Below are 23,922 nucleotides of genomic sequence, written 5' to 3'. Positions count from 1 at the left end.
AAAGTAAGGAACAAAACCAAAAAGCCTACAGGCAAATCGAGATATAACCATTCAGGGACCCAAAACTAAAATAAATGTTTCATATACTACAAATCAAAGAGAAAAATGTAAGTTTATGACTCAGTGTGGGAAGAAAACTCATAACAGATGGCATAGAAAAGACCGAAGCATCTGCTGCCTTTCTTGCTTCAGTTTTGATAAAATGGTTGCAAACAGATGCCTAACAGCAATTTTAATAAGAAGGTGGAAGCAGTAGGCATAACACTAAAGCTTCAGAGGACAAAGGTGGCAATGCCTGAGACTTACCTCATACCGCGTTTTGAAATGGCAAAAGCAACTTTTAAAGTATTTGTAATTATCTTTGAAAATCTGAGGAGACCAGGTGAGGAGCCAGAAGAGTGAGAAGGGCATAGATAGTATCTAGATTTAAAAAGAATGAGCAAGGAAATGGTGGAGATCATTCAGCCAAATTTAAGTGTCTGAAGAATATTATATCAGAATACTAAACAATCGATTTGGAAGCATGCAAGAGACAAGGCGGCTTGTAATAGCCATTACGTATGGTTATAAACAAATCACTTAAGGCCAATTTAATTCTTTCTGTGATAGGGTAACTGACTTAATGTATAGGCACAAGGAGTAGATGTGAGATACGTCTTGACTTTAAGATATGTTGCGACTTCAATAAATCTTTTCAAACATTCCTATTTGAATAGTCACAAGCAAGTCAGAGAAATACGATCTATATGAAAATAACATGAAGTAGTGCCTGATTGGTTGAAAAACTATTCTTAGTGTATTATTATCAATAATATGCTGTCAAACTAGAAGGACGTATAGAGTCCTACTCTGATGCAACCAGAAAGAAGATATTAAATAAGAACAGTGCTATATGCAAGATATGGAAAATAATTACTGAGATTTAGTTGATGGTGGTATGACCTCAGCTGAAATACCTCATCCAGGCTGGAAGATAACACTTCAAAACAGCGTAAATAACTGAAATTTAGAGTGTGACAGAACGATATCAGACTTCAAAACAAAAAGCAGTTCAATGCTTTTGCTTTGTCATGAAAAGGAAATAGAGAAATTTACATGGAGCATGAGAAATTGCACACACTCATTGAATTATTAAGGTTGGAAGAGACCTCTAAGATCAGCTTGTCCAATTGTCCACCTAACACCAATGTTGTTCATTACGTTCCTTAGTACCACATCTACACAGTTCTTGAACACCTTCAGGAATGATGACCTCACCACCTCCACAGGCAGCCCATTCCAGTGTCTGACCACTTTTTATGAGAAGTTTTTCTTAGTATCCATCCTGAACCTCCCCTGACACAATTTAAGGCCATTCTCTCTTGTCCTTGGCTATTACCTGGGACAAGTGGCAGACCCCCAGCTCGCCCACTCCCTCCTTTCAGGCAGTTATAGAGAGTGATACGGTCTCCTCTGAGCCTTCTCTTCTCCGGACTGAACAATCCCATTTCCCTCAGCCACCCCTCATGAGACGTATGCTCCAGACCCCTCACCCTTCTCTGGACACGCTCCAGGGCCTCGATGTCTTTCTTGTAGTGAGGGGTGCAAAACTGAACACAGTATTCAAGATGCAGCCTCATTAGAGCTGAGTATAGGGGGACAATTATCTCCCTGCTCCTGCTGGCAATGCTATTTCTGATACAAAATTCAGTTAATTTAAAAAATAAAATGCTATCAAAAGGTATTATTAAATTCCACTGAAATTAGGACAAGATATAATTGGACAGAACTGCTGTAAGGGATATTTAAAACTAAAAATCTTTCTAATTATAAAGATATCTCAGCACCAGAAGAAGTTACCTCAGAAGCTGTCAAACCCTTTCAGAAAGAGTACTTACAATCACACTGGACAAGCTGAAAATATATCACTATAACTGATTCAGTCACAGTAGGCAGACAGCACTACATCTGAGGTCTCCTCCAGATCTATTTTTGAGGTCTGACTGCACAATTCCCTCACATATGGGCCGCAAGCATCTGTGCAGCAGCCAGAGAAATGTCCAGCAGAGGGAGCAGGGCAATTACATATATTTCACTTTAACAATAAGAGTCACCTCATATACGAGTCTTGTGACTTATAGCTAAAACAGCTTTTCTAATTCAAATAGTAATATATGGAACTTGGAGTTTTCAAGAAGGAATATGACAGATTCTCTTTAAAATGACAGTTCAGTCCATCTTCTCTTTAACAAAAATTAGCCCTTGTGTAATAAAGTACAGTTCACTGTATGCTGAACCTAGCCTGAAATCTGAACTTCGGTTTCAAGTTTATGGGGCATTTGTAGCCCCCATTTTTTACTAATCTAAGTACATCTTCAATAGAAAGCCTAATTTGATTAAAGAAACAATAAACATATTTATAATTCCTGACAGTTCTTTCTTCAGGCTTGCAGTTTTTCTTCTGTAAAATCAGGACAATTTCAGCTGTACCACTGGCAATACAAAAATAGTTTGTTTACCAAAAAGCACAGCTTAATTTTGTCCTTCTGTTATTAATACAGAAAGATCAAGTTTAATAGTTATCTCATTAAAAATCTCCCTCTGCTCCTTGATATTATTTCTACTCACCCTAGCCTGCACAGTTCGACAGCAGTTAGTTCATCGCTTGCACAGACCATGACAGCCCAACAGGCATTTCTTCTGACTTCTTTGTCCTTCGAATGTAGTAGCTCAACAAGTGGTCCCAATCCACCTGCATTTCTTAACTATAAGAACACGAAGACACGGATGCTGACATATTTCACCTACTTCATTCCAGAAAGAACAACATATTAAATTCTCCATCCAAAGCTCGATTCAAGACTTGTAGACAAGCAATGCTGGGCTGGCAGAAAGGCCATTTGTGGTAGTTCTCTGCTTCTGAGCTGCTCTGAGCTGAAGTGAGGTTCAAAAGTGGCACACATCCTTTCTGACTCTCCTTTTCAGTTATAAGATTACAAAGTAGAAATTGAAGATGAAGAGACGATGCAGCCCAGGACTGCCATGGAGAGTTATACACCTTTTTCTGCTTTCTGTTGCTTCCTAGCAACTAATTTACATCACAATCTATTTGAATTTGTATAGTACTATATGTATGGCAATCTTATTAACATTCCATTCTCTCATGTGCTAGTATCTTTCCTATAAATGCTGGAAAAAATATTGCTCATTTGGATTTCTGAAGATAAAGACATTTTTAAGGACACTGAAAGAGGTGGATGGATTACCCATTCCCCTGATTCATGATTTAAGTAACAGCTTTGACCCTTGAGAGATCTCCAGCTTATGATCTACGAATGCACAGAGCACCATCCCTATTTAGGAAAAGAATATGACCATTGATAAACAGGGAAAAGTTCAACTAGCTGGATGATACCCATGGAGGAACTAATTACATTTTGAGTTCTGTTTGAATTGCATTTATTCTGTGCACATTCAGTATCTCAAATCAAAATTAGGCACTGCCATTCAGGCCCTGAAAGTGGGCAGTATTAAACACTGAGGGGAGCGATGAGAACTTATCATCTTCAAAATACAGCTGTCAGTTGCAGCTGAAAGAAACTTTAATGCTTAATACTCATAAACATAGGGATTAAGATACAGTCCTGGCTGAAACTCATTAAAGCTACAGAAAAGCTGCGTAGGATGAATTTGTGCAAGCAAACGCAACAGTAAAAATAAAAATTGAGGAAAACCTTTTCCAAGTCTTCATAACAAACAGAGGTGAACTCAGCTGAATGAGTAACCATACAAAATTAATTACGATCTAGAAACCAACTTTTAGAGCAGACAAACAAAATACAGGGATCCTCAGTAAGTGTAACAAAAAGGATTCAGAATTCTTACAAACAATCCCGATCTTGGGGAAGACTTTTACCTCACTTCTTGCGTTAGCATCACAACCAAAGGCAGCCACAGTGAGTGCTGCCCTGCTTTGCACCCGGCTGCTGGCAGAACGTAGCGGCTCTGTGAGCACACTCATCACGCCGTGGCTCTGAATACATAAGCGCAAAGGCTCTTGCATGGCCATATTTGTTAGCACTGCAGCAGCATTAGCAACGGCTCCATGTCTCTCGGTGTTTAAGGTCTTCACTAAAGGCTCAATTCCTTCAGCTTCTGCAACAGCGCTAAGAAAATGAAGAAAAAAATCTTAGTTATTTTTATCACATTTGTTTCCACTTACTGTGTTATATTTACCAACAAAATTAGTCTTGCATTTCAAGAATGTAAAATGTTGTTCACCTGAAATAATTTGAAAGGCCGACGTTTATGCTCTAAATCACAGTGTGAAATAGAAACTAAAAGTTCAATCGTGAAAGTCCTTCTTCTGATGCCTTACCTAGATCTGACTCAGAGAGTGAAGCACCGCTCAAAAGTCACAACTTAAGAAAGTAAACCAAGCCACAAATTCCTGGATTCTTCAACTTATTAGGACACTGATTCTTTCAGAAGTGTCTGGTTTTATTATGTTGGTCCACGACGTCAGAGGTGGATGTTGGTGGTGTGGCACCAGAAGCAGAAGCACTTTCCCACCAATATTCTGTTACATTTTGTTGCCATGGGACAGGTGGAGCAGAGAGGCAGTCTGACAGAATGATGTCTGACATGGAAGTGCAAATGAAGCAAAGGTGTGGAATTCCTCCATGAGGAAAAAATGGCATGCACTGACATATATTGATGCTTGCTGAACATTTATGGAGACCAACCAGTGGTTATGAGCACAGTGAGGCAACAATGAGTCACCTCCACTGGTGCAGATTTTAAAAGCATGGCATGCAGGCTCTTGTTCATGGCTGGTGAAATGCATAGCTAATGGTGGTGACCATATTGAAAAAATAATGTTTTGTAGCTGAGAATTTGCCCTATCAAATAGTGTTATCGTGCTCTTTGTATCTGCTGTAGTTTCCACGGAAACAAATAGGAGGCACTACTTTCAGAGCAACTTATATGCATCCCAGGACAATTCCTCCTCACTCAGTGTGGCCCACACAAGCCAGAAGGCTGGACACTCATGTACTAGTACCAAGTTTCATGGTTCCACATCACCAGCCAATGAGTAGCAAACAAGCATTCTCCTTGCTCCCATATGTGCAGCCTGTGCCTGAAGGCTGCTGCTGTGGCCAAGTTCTAAGTTAGACCAGCAAAATAGCTCATTTGCAAAAAACAAACAAACAAACAAACAAACTGGGGGGCAAATACTGGGACACTTTTGAGGATCCCTTCATAGAGCTAGGTGAGAGAACAGCTACGCACTGGTGAGGAAGCAGTAAATTAAGGCAGAAGACAGCAGAAGATGTGGGCAGCTGTACTATTGGAGGCCACATCTGGAGGATCTAAATCTGATGCACTGCAAAACTAACTTCTACTTGACAACAGAACTCAGAACTAAGTCACAGCAGAAGGAACTGGCCTATAAGCACTTCACCTTAACTCTGCTATTCTGCTGCTGGCATTCACCTGAACCGTGCTTCCTTTTCCCCCTCTCCCCCCCACAAATCAACTTCATACCTAATACGTGGGATATAGAATATGTTTGAAAGCAGCTGATGATGTCTCTCCTAAATGACAGTAAGCTCTAGACTACAATTGATGCAGACCCTAGAAAAGAGAGGTTGGTTTTAGCTTAGAGGAAACTACTGTGCTCTAACAAATCCGTATCTCAAATGCTGGATAGGCGCATGCTTGGAGTTACCACCTCATTATGTATTCCTTGGCTTCTTTGCCAGAGGCAAAAGAGACTACTGATACAAATATAGTTTATATTCTTCAAACACCATAAGATATTCCATAATTTAAGATTCTTGTTAACCTTCTTGCCAAGGTTTTTCTTTCTACTAAAGAACAGACTCATTTTGCCCAGGGAGGTTGTGGATGCCCCGTCCTTGGACGTGTTCAAGGCCAGGTTGGACGGGGTCCTGGGCAACCTGATCTAAATGTGTATGTTTGGTGGCCCTGCTAGGCAGGGGGGTTGGAACTACATGATCCTTGAGGTCCCTTCCAACCCGGGTGATTCTGTGATTCTGTGATTCTGTGATTTTTTTGTCTGCATTGTCTTACATCTGTATTATCTTAGTTCATTTCAGTGGTAATTTTTCTAATGTCACTATAAAACAGCACACCATAAAAACTGAATTGTCTTCCCACTGGGTTTGTACATAAAATTTGATCAAATGATTTCAGGCATATGCCCAATGTATTGTCTGCCCTTAGTAATTTTATATTGGGCTCATCTGTTTGTTAAACAAAAGTTGGTAATGTTGTTAGCAAAGGAAATGCACAGGTGGCAATTTGAATTTTCCATGCAACTGCTTTTTTATATTATCTCTTTAGTACTCTTTCTATCAAAAAGACAATGAAGCCTCCCTGTACAGGCATACCTGAGCACTTTCACAACAAAAAAATCACACAGACTTCATAAGTTTTACTAACTTTCTGGCAGCACATTAACAGGAGAAAGTGGGATGTGAAAATTCTACATTCACTGGAATGGCTTCTTACCAAAAATCTAATTCACCTTTTGGTAAATTTTACAAAGTAAACACAAGCTTAAAATTACTGCATAAACTAGAGGGAGTTACACTAGCAAAGGCTGTCAAATTGTTGATAAAACACAAAAATCTGAGGAATGATGATGGTCACTCATTTCTGCAAAGTATACAAAGCAAACACAAGGCAAACCCTGCTATATAATCACATTACACGGTGACACATGCATCAATGATTTAATGTACCTACCAGCAAAGTGTGGGAGAGACTCACCACACACGTGCACAGCAAGGCATGTCTGTAAGCTATCAGATTTACAGCATTGCACAGTATATACATGTACTTTATCCAGAAACTAAACAAATGGTTTTTCCTGCATAGTGGATGCATGCAAATTCCGGTGCTTCCAGGATGCATGAGACAGAGCTACTGCTAATGGATTGCATCCCTGCATCTCACAGGTGTAATGCATCCAGCATTTCACCAAAGGGCAGACTTACTACTCCTATGCTACACCCCAGAGCATGCGGATTCTCCGGTAGGAAATCTTAATAAAAACACAGTCCCTACTGACTGACTGAGAGAACAGAGCCAGGTAGTCAACTGCATTATAAGCAGATTTGCTACAATCTGCATAAGGCACAGAAGTACACAGGTACTTAACAAAAGAGCAAGGTGCAGCTCCTCGTGCTTTCAGAGCTGACCTCAGAGCTACACAGCACAGCCAATTTTCTCAAGTGCCACTCAACTTCAAAAAGGTTGAGAATCACCGATTTAGACAATCATACATATTTATTTCAATCCTGCATTCTACTTCCACACAGATTCATTCTGAATCATCATTTTATGACAGTAGTTTAATCAAGGAGCACAACAGATCACACAGCAACAAGAATTCACAGAAATGACAACAGCAGGTAATGAGATTTGAAAGTAACCTTTGGGGATAAGATTTTAAGAGGGGCTGGAACACGTTGGAAGCACTGTGACCTACTAAAGGATGTCTGCAGCAGAGGTATGAGGGAGGAACAGAAAACCCAAAGTTCTACTCACTCCTATCCCACAGCCCTCTGCAAAATACAAAAAGGCCACAAAGCTCCAGGTGCTAAAGAGACAGCAGTGTCTGACCTCAACAGGGAACTGAAAGGATGAATATAAATAAGTTCTTAAGATTGCAAAATACTACAACATCAAGACTTAAGTATGGAATAAATTCTCTTCCATCTTGGGCAAAGATATGCACTGTGTAGTTTTTTATTACAAGGAAACAGAAGTGAGAGAGCAAGAAGCTTTTACCAGCACTGCCTTAGCCTAACGTAGATCAATGCTATCCTCTCCCTGCCTCCAGAACTCAAAATTTCTGTTTCAGACACATCCTTCTGAAATGACGCACTTCCATCAGTGCTCGCAGTATAAGACTTCATCCTGAAGGGAAGATGTAAGTCTTGGTTTAGCTTGGGAGGAAAAAAAAAAGTGGGGGGAAGGTAAACTTTATGTGAAAAAAATTATATGGATCCTCAGGAGAGGTGAGAGAAAAGAAAATAAGACAGTGACAAGGCGAAAAAAAAAAGAGGATGTTGCATTTAACATGACGACATTTCTTCAAAAAGTAAAAGCTGACTATCTGAATCCCAAACACAAAGAACTCAAATTGGAGTTAAAATAATTAAAATGTTATGATACAGAATTACATGGCTGTGATCATTAGGGTATAAATTAACAGGGTTAGGCATCTACCTTAACACAGCACAATAGGATTACAGTTGAATTGTTTCAAATGCCTACGTTCAATAGCAGCTAAAATATTTTTCATACACGTCAATGGAAAAGCAAGCATTAAACGTTCAGATATTAAATATTTAACTTACGGGATTAATTTTAAATATACCTTGTAGCAAGATATTTATTTGAAAATTCTCTGAAACACCACTGAGAACTCAAAGAATAAAAGCTAAGAGCCTGGGGAAAACAAAAGTTTTGTTCACTGTCTTTTACTGCACAAATTAAATTCAAAGCAGACAATAAAATTGTTACCAAAACTGTCACAATACAAGCTATTTTTAAACAGTTAAGATGGGGATGCATATGATTTTCATTTAACTAAATACGTCATTGTTTTAATTGTCAGGGGTGCCATAGGAAAGCTCAGAAACTGGTAGAGAGCGTTGTGTAAGCAATCATCAGTAAAAATCTGACTAAACATCCAGATTGTTGTTTTTTCAGGAGGGCAGATTCTCTGGGGCAAGAGCCACGGCTTTGTTGGCATCGCATCAAGCATAATAGCTCTGCTCCCCGCCCAAGCCTCCCAGCCACGGCAAGAAAGAGAACGGATTATTGACTCTCGGTGCGTACGGACAGATCCAGCTAGCTTTTCCCCCTGAAGAGAAGGTTCAGCATAATGGAGAGAGCAACTGTCCGTGTTGAATTGCTGACAGAAACCACGGAGTCCGCCCCCCAAGCCGCTAAACTGAGCCACCTCACATGGAGAGACGGAGCGGAAGAGCTGTGGTGCAGCTTCACACCACTGTTTGCTCTGGATTTGCTCTGGTTTAATTAACACTTGGGAGATTGACAGTTCATAAAAACGATGATGTTTGTTTCTGTTCCTTTTACTACTACTGAAAGTAAATAGGTTTGTATTAAAATTTACTGCTGATTCTTTTCTATGCTGTTTAATTCTCCCTTTTTTGACTGAAGAAAAATCTTTTTTTTATTTCCTTAGTAAAAAAAAAAAAAATTTCCATCTCACAAAGGCCACTGGACTCCTCATGGACTTCATTTTCCAAAATGAATTTGCAACTGCGTGTTTAATTTCTGTGCAAAATTACTGTGATTGTGTGTGAGGTGCTTAGCTAGCCATTTATGCATGTGCATATCTCATTTTCATACATAATTGCATGTAAATTACGCATAAGAATTATGCATCTAATTACACACACTTTTTAAAATCAACTCTATCTGTGTTAAATCGCGTGACTTCTTCACACAAGGTGTTTTTGATCCAGCTCTATTACATAATTTCTGAGTGGAAAGCAACCTCAGAGACTGAGAAAGAACATCACAACCAGAAGTTGAAAAAACCTCAAGAAATACATTCCTTTTTGTCCCTTAAGTCTATTAGTTTGATAATTCTCTATTTACCTTGTTATGTAATCATGTTTGGTAAACATCTTCTCCATTTAGCAAAATGTTCACTTTGCAGTTTAATTATTTTCAAAACCAACTGACTGTTTTATATAGTCACTCTTATTTTATTTAACGACTACCATTACTTCTGTTTTCTTCACTATACAAAAGTAAACTAACATCAGTAAATTTATTACAGGTAAGAATCTAGCACACGGGAAGCTGATCTACGGTGTGGGAGCTCTTTGTAGTGCAGTAGAAGTATTGATTACATCAACAATATTCATTTTTCATTTCAGGAACAGAATCTTCCATTCCTATTTTTTAATGACAAGTACCTTGTTAAAACATCAACCAACCCAAAACTCAATAAACGTCATGGTCTGGAAGCAATCAAACCTTACACTGTCTGGGTTAGAAGTCTGTGATATCTGACTCTCATTGGGAAATATACTCATGTTTTCCGATGTCTGTCACCGAATTTTCCTGACAAAGATCTCACTACTAGAACCGCGATATACCAAATTTGAATTTGAAATATTGCAGGATAATGAAATATCTGTTCCTGATCACTGAGCCTTTCAATTACAGTCTTATTTGCTATCTCTATAAAGAAGTTCTGACACTTCCACTGTTAGAAGAACGGATGAAATTCAGCAATATCCCTTGAAAACCTCACATAGCTTCAGCTCAGATAAGTTCATGAAACAGACAATATCCCCTCTCTCTTTTTTCTAATACAAAAAGCAGCACATGGAAAAATCAATAACAGTACAAGTGTTGAGAGTCTGGAATCCACATTGTCACAAAAGCAAAACAACACAGAACATTCAGGAATTGCCAGAGCAGCTTCATGGAGGTGTAATGAAAGCAAAGAAAGAGGCAGAGCAGAATCCCCATACCAACTGCTTGGAACACAGTGTCTGAGCTGCCAGCAGCTTCTCACCATCTTCGAAAGCACCAGATGAGGAGAACGACAAAACTGTTTCTACAAATAGTACTCGGATTGGGAAACTTGAGCTCTCTGTCCCTTCTGGTTAAATCTCTTCTGGACAACAGCTAACTTATCTCAAATGGCAGCAATCTGTTTTGCCCTGCTAACGGTTCAAGCACTCAGGATGACTCAAAGCAGAGAAACTTACATCATTTTCCTCTTTCTTAAAATTTAAATCTCCAAGTACACATACAGTACTATGTTAACATAAATTACCTAGACTGCAAGTCTAAAGGTTTTAAGTTACTTGTGAAAGCTTAATTTTACTCTCTCGTGCATACGGCAGCCTCTAATCAGATAATAAAGCACAGTTGGTGCACAGCTTAAATTCACAGCAGCACAGAAGTTTGCATAATCAGACCTGCTCTTTTCTTATATACACTTAAAATAATTTCAAACTAGACTAAAATATTTAATTATACGAGTTAACTTATGTTCAATTAGATTCATAACAAGTAAATAGCAAAGAAAATATATACGTAAAAGTATCAATGGATTTGTCAGAAATTTACTCCAACTCTCTACCTCCTTTAATTCATAGGAAGTACAATTCATCTCAGTGAGTACCACTGAATGTGACTGCAGAGACACTTCAGAGGACTCTTGCATCCTCATGAGACTTAGGATACAGTACATGAAATTTGTGTTAGACATGAATACTTTACACTGGACTCTGATTTCAATTTAACTCCTGATAGCAACACAGTTAAAATAAAATGACAACTAGTAAAATACTTTTCTTCCACAGGGGGAAAAAAAAAAAAAAAAAGAGTTGGGCAAAATGCAGCTAATAGTGTCTGGGTCTGTAGATTCGATATCCACACATTCACAAGTCTAAGGAAGAACAGCAGGTGGTTGTATGAAACATTTTGCACCTATCAGTGGAAGATAATTTAGGGTACAGTCCATGAGCTGTGTACCAGTCAAATGATGTGATAAATAATGACGCTAAAGTCATAGTGCAAACTCATTTCTGCATGACATCACAGTATTAGGCTTTGATTCAGCTTTTTTGACAAGAAAGAAATCTACCATAAAAAATGTTGAAGTTTTCAATCAAAACAATATGTAACTTGTACAGAAAAGCTTGTACAGGTAATAACCATCCTGTCTTTTCTGTTCAGAAAGTCCCCATCACACTACAGATATACAGAAAGAGAACGTCGAAACAGGAATTAATTCATGGCATGAGTTAGCTGGTTGTATTTGTACAGAGCTCAGCAGAACAGGCACTAATGTGAAAAATAGAAACACAAAATCACAAAACTCTCCTTTTCACGGCTGAGCTGTATCTCAAAAATATAATTTTGTCACTAGGGGTCAGTGTTAAAACATATTACCGTTATTCAATACAGCTAGTGGAATTCCATTGTTGATTTCCTCCTTCCAAACTTATGTTAAACAATGAAAATACAAAAGCTGTACTGCGCATTATTACCCGCATCTGTTTTTAAATTTAGGATTCATATACTACGATTATTTTCATATTGATTCTCAGAAATTAACACACGCATTCATGTAAATATATTATCTCAGGGAATTCTGGCTCTTCAATTTTCATCTGTTTATGGGAATTAGGTTCCACTGACAGTCTTGAAAGAGAAAATTTATGACTCTTTTCCATTTGCTAATAGGACAGATTGCTATCTAATGATATTAATACCTAATGGCAATAATCATTACTTCTTAATGATAATAACAAGATCTGAAACATAAAAAAATTGGAGAGTCTTTCAATCTGTTCCTTGACAGCCAAACTCTTCTAAAAAAATAATAAAACCTCCTGTGGACAATGAAAATCTCTTCTTAAGAAGATGAGAGACTCTCACTACAGGTGAGCACTATCCACACAGAGGACTAAGGACATATTTTGAATCATGAGATCAGAACATGAGTTACAGTTGGAATAGATGCAACATTGGTTTAAGTCAAAGGAGAAACACATTTTCTCCTCACTGGGCACTGCCTATAAGCCATGATTTCCCAGCCTAGCTTCCTGTTCTCAATCTACTCACAAATCACGGAAATCTTCACGCATATCACAAAGCACATATCCAGATTCTGTAATAATACCTACAGCTGCCTATGTGAACATAGTTTTCTTGATATAAATAGGTCCAGAGATTCCTCTGAAGAATTAAAGAATTAGAAAATCAGGTAACATCAAGCTTTGCTGATTTACTACCTTGAGTCCGGATAGGATGCTAAGAAATGTGTGGCATGATACAAATTATAAACCCCAGGAGAAACATTTTGCCAGATTGTCAGTCCAAAGGGTACCACAATTTCCTGCAGTTTTTAGTACAGACAAAGAAAATCCATACTTTCCTTTCTTCCCCCAGACCAAACTAACTGAATGCTATAAATTTTGCACTTAAAATAAACAATTTTAGACAAAATTATGGAGGCTGTTAGTTAGTTAGTACAAAGCAGCAAATTTCAGAGTAGATGTTTTCCTTTAGCGGTAATTCTAGCAGATAACCAGCATTCTGACAGCGCCAGATTTATGAAGGCAGCTATTAGAAATGGCATTTGTGCTAAGACAATACTGAAGGAAATGGCCGGTCAAGTTAACTAATAGCTAACTGGTACATTCGATACCTTATTTCTATTTGTTACTTCTAACGGATATCAGATTTACATTTAACGTGATTAGCTTACCATAAATACGTAAAGAGTAAAAATAATCGGTTATACTTCAAACAGGAAAATGTCGGCAGAAGAGAAACTAAAACGTTTGCTCTGAAGGCAGGGTTTGTGTAACACAGAATGACTCGTGTTTCTGTCCAATAGATGGCACTGCTGTTTCTTCATTTGTACGTGATTCTTCAATCTGAGCATAATGAACATCATTGAAGTGACTGTACCTACATTTCCTGATGCCTGGACATATCAGAAAAGGACAGATTTCATGGATTCTATAAAATGGCATTCAGCCATCCATATAACTGTATATGGCTTTCAACAAATGCAAGTTAGTGTACTGGATTTCAAAATTTTAAATGGATGCAAATAGTTGAACATAATTTTTTTTCTCCCCAGAAGCAGGGAAACAGAAACCAATTCTGGCATATATCACAAGTGTGGTCTTGGAGCAATGCACACAGTAACAATCCCAGGCCTTTTTTCTTTTTCTTTTTTTTTTTTTTTATATACCATATGCTAGAATAAATACATGAGATTCTAAACTGCAGAATACTTCAAATCTTTGAAATTTTATTTGCCAAGTGTTTTCTGTTTCACAAAGACCTTATAATCAATATACAGAACAACTAAAATTCCATCCTACTTTATGATAAAATTCTAAAAAAAATTATAATCTGAGGATATCAGTTTTTGAATTAATGAGGCATTTGACTATTTTTTTTTTTAATGTGCTACTGAAGCATGACACATCAGCTATGCAGCAAAAGGTTGAACGATGGAATACATTAGAAGTTACAGTAATTTTTATGTATTCTAGTGGAGATCATCCTGAAAATCCATGTTCTCCAGTAAAATTGTTAGTATTGGACTCTTCTGCTCTAGACCTTTTGTTAAAATACTGTGTGGGCTGGTGTCATTGATCAGTTTATTTATTTTTGCCAAATAACAGTTGCTTGGGGACTGACATAAAATGACAACATAGTCTCTGTCCCATACATTGTGAACAGGTGTTCTAATTACAAAAGCTCTACCATATCTGACACCTTTATTAGCTGTCTCAGTTGAGACAGAAAGGATTGATTGGGCAGGAGTGCAGAACTAGCCTTTCATTGCTATGGGGAAGCACCTAGAGGTCAAGGTTAATACATATTAGTGGGGAGCAGTATTGCCCATTGCCTATGCTGCTCTTCTGTTATTAATCAATGGAAGACTATCCTAATAAGACAGCTATTGTTGGAGCCTCAAGTACACATATTGTTTTAACTTGTATTTTCTCCCATATTATAAGGAAAGTAACTTTTCTTCATCAAATATTCCTAAAAACAACGATTCTCCAGAAAAAAAAGTGTTTTGTCTACTATTTGCATTCTCTTAATATATATTGTACACGATGAATGGGCGAGGTACACATCCTTCAATCAACGTAACACAGTCATAAAAATAAATACAGCAGAACACAAGTATGTATGTTCAACAAGAACAAATTTTGTGATCTGGCTGGATAGTAGATAGTGAAAACACATTTATAGTAAATAGTTTTCTCTTCTGCTGCAGCCATTTTCTTGTGCTTTCCCTGCAAAGTCTTCCTGATACTACTAGCTTTATGATTGAATGTTCTTTGAGGGTTTTTAACAAGAATCTAATACATAGCCAATAAAAGAGCACTAGTCTCATTAGTCCAATTTGGGACCTGAATATTGTCAACATAATTATACACCAAGGTCACATCATTTAAAAGTATATCAGCATCTTCATTATATATACACTTATTTTCAGTGATTTACAAGATAGACACACAAAATATTCTGGAATGAATAATATGAGTACGGTAACCCAATCTGCAATGCATTTTTTCCAAACTACTTTTTTTTCCTCAGTTATGTGAATGTAGAATAAGTATGGGCCAGGCAGTTGGTCAGTGAGCTGGAACTACACCAATTCCTGTCAGCTGAGAGTTCAATTCTATATATTCATTTGTAGATCCCGGTCGCACTTGGAGCCATCTATGACTTATTAATGGTTTTGATTTAGAAAAGAAGCTTTGAAGTAATTATATAGTCACATGGCATTCATCCAATATACATATTTAATGTAAATTATTGCTTCCTGATTTCCACAGAAGACCTGTGATTAGATTATCTGGTGCTTCCATATTGTAGTTGGAGCTGGATAGCAAGGAGAGAGAAGTATATGTAAGCCACCTTTACAATTTCCTGACTGCCCAGTAGGAAAAAAAAACAGCCTCAATTATAATTCAGAGGAACAGAGACAGCTACTTCCCTGTCTGAATTCTCAGAGAATTGTTCTAGCAGTTGAGCTAAACAATGTCATTACTATCTCCCTGGCAAAAGACATTGACCAAGTTGGCAAAAGCTGTTATACCAACTCAAAACTCTCCAGAGATTCCTTTTTCACAATGTGAAACCTCAAAGGGTTGCACTACGAAAAACAGCTGTAGCAGAGCTGAGAGCCTGACCCCTGGACTCCAGTACCGTGCTCTTTTTATGTGTGTATGACTCCCCCTGACACCAAGTGAAGTCATGCACATGAGGAGAGCAGAAAATCAGACAAAAAAAATCTACTATGTGAATCTGAAAACAGAATATTATTCCCTTGTGTCAAATTACAACTTCATCTGGCAACATTAAGTGAATACTGGTGACTATTAGAGCTGAATCAATAAATTGAAACAAATAATTTATTTGGTGCATTATTTTACTTTTTCACTTCAAAGAATGGTTGTGAATGGATTACAACTTCCTTGAGTATATTTCAGGAAACTTTTAAGGAATTTTATTTTATGGTTTGTTGGTTACATGTGATTGCTCATATATGTCAGACTGCTCTGTTTCTTTTCCTTGAACAGAAATTTTAATAGAGTTGGGATAACAGAACTCTGCAACTGACAGTAGAATTTAGTTGGTACAATTATGTTGGAACTTACAGTCAACTAACCAACCGCCGTTCATTACTTTAGATACTGACAGTACACTTCTTCTAGAGAATGCACTATGAGCATTCCTTATAACTTGGGAAGCAATAGAAAAGAGAATGACAGTGCCAATATTAGAATATCTGAGTGTCAACTGTCACAAACTGCTTGAGCAATCACATTTTAAAAGATAACTTACTGAGAGTGAATTTTGAAAAAAAATACCCCACATTAAATTTCTTAGGTTATGAGGCATATTTTTGTCATATGCTCTTTCCAAAACATGACCTATACCTCTGCTTTCATTCTATCTGCTTCATACCTCTCTGTGATAGAGCAAACATTAGCAAGGATAGCATAACATTTGTAAACCTGATGAGAACCAACCAATTCCAGATGACTCATGAGCACCACAGAAGGCCTTACAGGCTAATTCAAGAGTCCTGCTTTGTAGGATAAGGACAAGATGAGACATTCATTAAAAATCCAAACATTATCATTTGCATTCAGGTTAGTGTTTTAAATAATGATTTGGTTGCTGCAGACTCACCTTGCATTACTAGGACTGGCTGTTGTCAAATTGGCTAATGCTATGACTGCAGCTTCTTTTACCTCTTCATCATCACTGCTTAGCAACTGCACTAGCTGGGGAATCCCTTTAAAATAAACAATTGTATATATGAACATTTAAGTAAACCATGACAATCCAACAAGATCATCTACAAAATTACGTTCCTTACAGAAGGAAAACCACAGATTCTCGTTTCCCACCTTACTTACCCTGGAGTCCAAACGCACGTTTGCTAGCCAAATTCTCACACATGGCAGAAATAGCTTGGGAAGCAGCAACTTTAACTCCATCATCATCAATTTCCAAAAGATTTATGAGACAGTTCTCAACATTTTCCTCACTTAAGATTTTTCTATTTTCAGCTTTAAACAAAAAAAGAACAATAGTATTAGCCTGCATTCATTTTACCAATCAGTGAGAGGACAGGAATTTGATTTCATACACTTCTTCCTATAAAACACTTGCTTTTGATATCATGGAAATGAGAACATTTTGCTAACAGACACACTAGCAATTAAGAAATGTGCGCAAAGGACATGATCCAAAACCCATTAGACTTCAGTGAATTCTGAATGAAGTCCAAGAGATGTCTATTAAATACAGCTTTAAACACACACAGCCTACATAACAGAAAGCAAACTTTGATAGCTGTAAGTTCCATGCAATGCTACAGGTTTGATTAATAGAGATTTTTTCCATTCAGTAGATTTACTTTAGTTAATGTTGACAAAGATCAAACGTATCCACAGGAGTCTGACAAGCATGCTAAAAGCCTCATTCATTCCAGAATGGATTAGATCAAAAGTCTGGAGGAAAGGTCCAAACATTCTCTTCTGGGTATTTGTTAGAAAATGCCCTGAGTTAAAACTTTCTTACATGAGCATTGAACAGCATATAAATCCTACAGTTACAAGGGTCAGTAAACATTTAACCATACACATAATCTGAAGTAGATAATTACATTCCTGAAGTAATAGTTAAATGGTAAAATTTTAAAATGTATCAAAGAAATTCAGGAGCCATGAAGTCCATATGCACATTTGGAAACTGCACTCATACCTGCTAACTTTTTAAGGGATCAATGTCTCTGTATGGCCTGCTGTCTAATGAAAATTTAGAAGGAAAAACAAACAGAGAAAAAACAAAGAAAAACAGTGAAAGTATTCTTTTAAATAAAACTAAGTCTATGGTGAATGGATGCTAACAAAGCTAAGTCCACAAGCCCAAAGGAAAAACAATGTGATTAAAAACTTGCTTGTGAAAAAATTGGCTCAATGTATGTACTTCAAAAGGCTGTTTTTTCCTCTCTAGCTCAATTTTAACTGCTTTCAGAATCATCAGAGATATTTAATTGAAGTCACGAAGTAAAACATGCAACAGACAAAACTGAGAGAATTTCAAGCATTTGCAGAACTCTGGCCACAACCCTGATGTGTATCAGCAAGCTCTCAAGAGAGGACCTTAATTGGGATTACAGACCATTCTGACAAGTAATCAAGTATGCTGCTGGCCTGTTGCTTGCCAAAGTAGTCCATAATCCCTAATAATGACCTCTAGAGGTTCTTCACGCCTCAGTAATTTGGTTCTTGTACAATGAGTTACTTAGTACTATACTGATTTTTTACAATTATTCTTGTTTTTAAAAAATACTATGGTAATGGGAAACACTGTAACACTTTAAAGATAATTTGTCTATATGATACGAAAATAATTCATTTGAATGGATGAAAACAATGGCTTAAAGTATTTTAAGCAGAATACAGAACTTTTCAAGGATGTAGACAAACAGATTTTGAAACTACTGTAAGAATTATGCACCTATATTTAGCTAGCTAGCTAAATAGATGAAAATTATTAAGATTTTAAGACTCAGGTGCCAATTCTACTTCAGAATATTTTATACTGACCTTCTCTCTGTTTGGACACTTTGTTCCCTTTGGTTTTTACAACAGAAAGAATATAGAGCTAAATAGCACCCTGTTTTTAAGCATTTCTCACGTTCAATGCCAACATTTACAGTGATGAATCACTTGATCCCTAAGTCATTTGAATGCATTTATTTAATGCTAAGTAAAATAGTTAGGCACATCCAACCAAAAGAGCCTGGAGTACTAACACTTCTGTCCAGCATTTCATGAATTGACTCCATTATAAGCTAACTTGTTTTTAAGTGTATTTTCCTGTTTCATACTGTGAAGTCGTGATCAAAGAGTCCCACTGACTATCCATTCATCTCACACTGTCAATATTGGAATTAGCTATATCAATTTCAAATGGAAAAAGTTAACATTAGCTATTACAATGAACTCCCACTGACCTTGAGTTGAGAAAATAAATAATAATTAAAAAAAATTAAAATTAATTAAAAAAATAATAAATAATTGTAAAAAAAAAAATGAAAACTCATATTATAAAACATCATATGTTAATTGGGCTACAGAACACATTTAATAAGCTCCCTTCAGAAAGAATTGCATTTAGATATATGTCAAGAACTTGGAGAGCTTCAAACCAATAGTTTGTCAGAGTGAAGCTAAACTTCAGTGATCACAGTCACCAGTTTCTCCATGTACACTCCACAGCATTTTGCTATTGTGGTGTGTCAGATGAAAGTCAGGCACTCCTTAATCAACAATCCAAACAACCTGCTTACAGACATTCAGCAATTGACAGCATTAAACTATATTTTGCAAGGTGACTGCATTATTTGCTGGGCAAGGAAGGAATCACAATAAAATTTACCACTATAAATCTCAGTATGCAAAGTAGAACTGTTGATAGGTTAACACATTTTAAATTTAAGATAACATTGCAGAACAAAACTAATTTTCAGTGTCAAAGGGATAATCATGTACAGAAATGTGATCAATTTAGACTCAAACAGAGTAGCATCTTGAAGATACTACTTAGGATTGAACATAGTGTTTGTAGCATGTAGGATATTCTGATAGAGAGAATAACTCCAAAGTGATTAAGCCTGTCTTACAACATCAAGAACAGCAACCAAAAGTTACAGGAATCCTTTCTAAATGGCTGATAGGCACACAAAACAAAACTGTTTGCTATGATCACATCAGGAAAAAACAAATCATTTCAAAAACAGACACTACTGTATGCACAGCCAATAAGATTTTTAAAAACGTCATGCACTATCCTAGAAGTACAGTTTTTCATTTCATGAAGATCAGTCTTTTCCCTCAAGTATGCAAGAAATACTCATAAAATGCAATCAATTATCAAACTTAAAAAAAATGGGGGCTTCTCTATAGCTACTGTTAGCATAATGAAAAAGCCATATAAGAACTTAAGAGTTCCGTTTTACCATATTGGATTTACAATGAATCAAGTATTAGCACAGTAAAAATTAGAGCTGCTGTTTAGACTGGCCTTTTGGTTTATTTACAACCATGATCCAAACAGGAAAAAAAGAAAAAAAAAGAAAAAACCCACCATCTGCATATTGGGATAAATATTTGCTTTCTTTTTGCTTTTACGGTATTATTTAGATAGCCTCAGCGCATCACTTTTCTTTCCGCTGGAAGGCTGACTTTAAACCTCAAAAGCTCAAGGTATTTGAACTAAATTCAATATTTCTGGAGGTCATGCTGAACAGCAACTGGATTGTGTTCATACCGCACCGCTACATGTTGTCCTTTATCTAACTGGTTGTCACCAAAACTCTGCAGCTTGGAAGAAAATATTTTAAATCTTCTGATCTATTTTCCCAGCTTGCTCCATCCATACCAACTGTCATAGGCTGAAGAAGAGAGCAAACCTTTATAATGAAACCACGCTGACTCCATTTGTAAAGATGTATGACAAGAAGATGCATCTTTGCTGACGGTAACATTCAATGATATAAGATCATATGCCACACTGCAATATATTATGTGTACTTCTTGCCACCGCACTTTAAAAATGTGTTCAGACATGCTTCTACTAACAGCTGCTAAAATATTAGGCCACAAAAACTGAAAAAGGAGTGAAAGAGGGAGAAGGCTATGCTTATTTGAAAATAAATATGGAAAAGGATGAAGATGCGATAGAAAGTAGTAGGAGCAAATGTAAATCTGCTTAGCATACTACTTACAAGACTGTCACAGGACTATAAAAATGATACTGACAGTCCTAAGTAGCATAATAAAATAACAATGCTGGAAAAATACACAAAGAAAACACTGGCATAAGAAGATTCCTTCCTATCTTTGATATCTAAACATTAAAGAAAATAATTTTTTGTGATTTGCAAAGCTTCCAGCAGATAAAGATAAAAGCATACTGAAACACAATACTAGGAAAGGTAGATTCTACTCTTTTAATATATAATTTACAATCCACATAATTACAAATATTCAGCAAGTCAAACTAAGGAAGGTGAGAAAAGAATTGGAAAGAGAAGATGAAGAAGAAAGGAGGTCTGAACTGTAAAAAGGAGAGATAATTTTAGCTGTGTATTAAATCAGATATTTGTAAAATACTCATAAATTAAAACCATAACTTAATGAAATGACAGAAATATAAATATTCAACTTCTGCAGTCATTGTTACTGTTACAAAAATCCCTTGATAAAATTTACAGAAGATAGAAGTATATTTCTTACACTGCATTTTCTTACATAGCAGTACTAGGCATAAATTTCAACTCAGAAACCAATGTAAGGAAGGAATTTCAAAAGCAGATTTATTTAAAAAGAATCACTGTGGGCAAAAAAGTGATGAGTGTGTACTACCTAATTCAGGATTCCTTGGTGAATTATAGAAAAGTCTATAAAAAAAACATAGGATGAGTAATTATAAAAAGATTGCAATTAAACCATTTAACTCTGCTGAAAATATTAATCTGCAAGCCATTCAAAATGTTTTTTTTCATGTCCTCATTAAAGGAATGTGTACTTGAAATTGAATCATGGAATTATGGAAAAGTTCCTTAAAATCACAAATACCCATCAACATCATGCCCACTAAACTGAGTCCCTAACATCCAGAGACAGTGACTCCATTTTCCTGGACAGCCTGTTCCAATGCATTACCATTATTTTCTGAGATTTTTTTTTCCTAATATCCAATATCTCGATATCCTAAAATCCAATTGCCTGACGTTTAGATGAGCAGTTGCATACGAGGGGAACTGAGCTTACAGCTACATCTTAATTGATATCAATGAGAAGTCAGGTCAATAGAGGTGCTTTAAGATGTAAGTTACCTGGTATCACTGAACAAAAGACGAAAGCCATACTTTCAGATCTACATATTTTTTCATATTTTCCTGTTTGAAGACAGCATTTTGCAAGGACACATTACATTTAAAAATAAGTTAATCTTAAAATAAGTTAATCTTTAAATGTATACATATATATCTGAACATTACCCAATGTTCTTGCAAAAGTACTGTCCTCAACCAGGGAAGATCACCTTATTCTGGATAAAAATTTACTTTATAAACAAATCACATACATAATTTTTTTTAAAAGTCACATACAATCACAAGCTGCTTTGGCAATTGCCTTCGCTGCATTCTTCTGAATATCAGGAACAGTAGAGACTCCAACAAATGAAAGTAGCTTTTTAAGGCCTCCTGTCTGCCGAATCAATTGCATAGTATGCACATCTTCAAGACAATTTCCCAGCACAGCAAGAGCTTCCACATGTAGATCATTGAATTCCTAGTGAGGAAAAAAGCCCAGACAAACATCCTTAAAACCACAATTAAAATATCTCTGGCTTTTAACTTTGGAGGATAATTGTCATAACTTTCTCTTGGACTGTTTGCTTATAGTACAAATTATATCTTTTCATTTTTGTATCTTTTGTACACACACTTTCTTTGACGTGCTTTAGGATGCAGCTTATTAAAAACTCTAAAAAAAACCCAAAATGCTTCTCATTTATACCTAAGTGGGTTAGGCAAATATTCAGAAAGGATCTGACATCTTAGAATTTAAAAAGCTTCACAAATTTCTCTATGCATTATATTTCTCCTGGTGACTGACATGTGAAGTCAAGAAGCACTATAGTGAGTGTCATAATAACATAAACAATGGCATTTCCAAGGAAGGAAATTATATTTAAAGGTATGGATATCATAGGAAAGTCAGCAAACAAAGTCAGTATTCAAACTGCAAACCACTCCAGAGTTCGCATCTAATAAAGATTTTAGAGAAAACATCATATGAAAAAGTATATGGCAAATCTGTCTGATATTTACAACCATTTGAGAAAGGACAGCAAACATAAAAGAGTATCATAAATAAGGCAATAAAACAAACACAAACATTTTTTTTTAATCCCTTTGTTTTTTATAGCAAGCTGGGCATCCTTGCTTATTTTGTTTCCAAGTAAGGAGCTATTTCTTCTGTTATCTTTCTTCCATAACATGAACAATATTTCTCATTAGTCACACAAACATTAGCAGCAAAGGAACAAAAAAAACTTGTGTGGCAAGTAAACTATACATTGGTTTCCAGTATCTTCAGAAGACAATCTAATCCTTGATTTTCTCCCAGTATTATCCTTGTTTCTCTGTCTTTGCTAATTACTTTCAAGGTTTTAAGGGCTAGCAACTGAATAACAGGATATTCAGATTTCAGTAGATCCAGCAACGGTGGAATTACATTCAGTTCACAAACAGCAGCACGGCTCTGAAAATCCTGTAGTAAAATATTCAACAAGGAATGTTAGCAATAGAGAATAAATCAGTACAGTAGTTCCTGAATTTACAGAAAGAACACCAAAAATCTAATTTCAAAAATAGAAAAAGGAGTCAATACTTAAGAACCTGCATTTCTAAAGACTTCTTTTTGTCCAAGAACCAAATTTAGTACAATCTCCCCCACATTACATTAAAATCCACATTTTTTGTGCTACTGAGGTATACATTACAATATTTAGCTCTAGCTAAAGAAGCCAGTTTACTCTTGGTTTTGCCATGTTTATCTCAACATACTTATTTTTTAAGAAAGTTTTAAAAACTTAGTTTCATAATTTTTATTTATTTCAATGAGAGGAAAAATACTTTTCCCCACTATGCTGTGGTTGCCTGGTTACATCTTTTCCTTCAATAATTATAAAACAATGATTAAAATTTTTGAATTTAAACAATATATATACTGCCTAATAAAAAGGAAGTAGTAGATTATATTAAAATAGAAA

At 36.3% G+C, this 23,922-nt stretch overlaps 1 protein-coding gene across 1 annotated transcript in view; it reads right to left on the bottom strand.

The window, feature by feature from the left end:
• Window positions 1-23,922, bottom strand: part of ARMC3 (armadillo repeat containing 3) — a gene marked incomplete at both ends in the record, with an annotated part of 49,149 nt that overhangs the window by 13,993 nt on the left and 11,234 nt on the right. The window contains 6 exons of the mRNA XM_079538675.1: window positions 2,608-2,744; window positions 3,896-4,145; window positions 16,753-16,858; window positions 16,983-17,135; window positions 22,253-22,436; window positions 23,226-23,420. Of these exons, the coding sequence (XP_079394801.1) occupies window positions 2,608-2,744; window positions 3,896-4,145; window positions 16,753-16,858; window positions 16,983-17,135; window positions 22,253-22,436; window positions 23,226-23,420 (1,025 nt within the window). The remainder of the gene's footprint in view (window positions 1-2,607; window positions 2,745-3,895; window positions 4,146-16,752; window positions 16,859-16,982; window positions 17,136-22,252; window positions 22,437-23,225; window positions 23,421-23,922) is intronic.

This window comes from Tetrao urogallus (assembly GCF_951394365.1).
Source record: "Tetrao urogallus genome assembly, chromosome: 7".
Classification (NCBI taxonomy): Eukaryota; Metazoa; Chordata; class Aves; order Galliformes; family Phasianidae; genus Tetrao; species Tetrao urogallus.
This window is presented reverse-complemented; position numbering and strand designations above follow the sequence as displayed.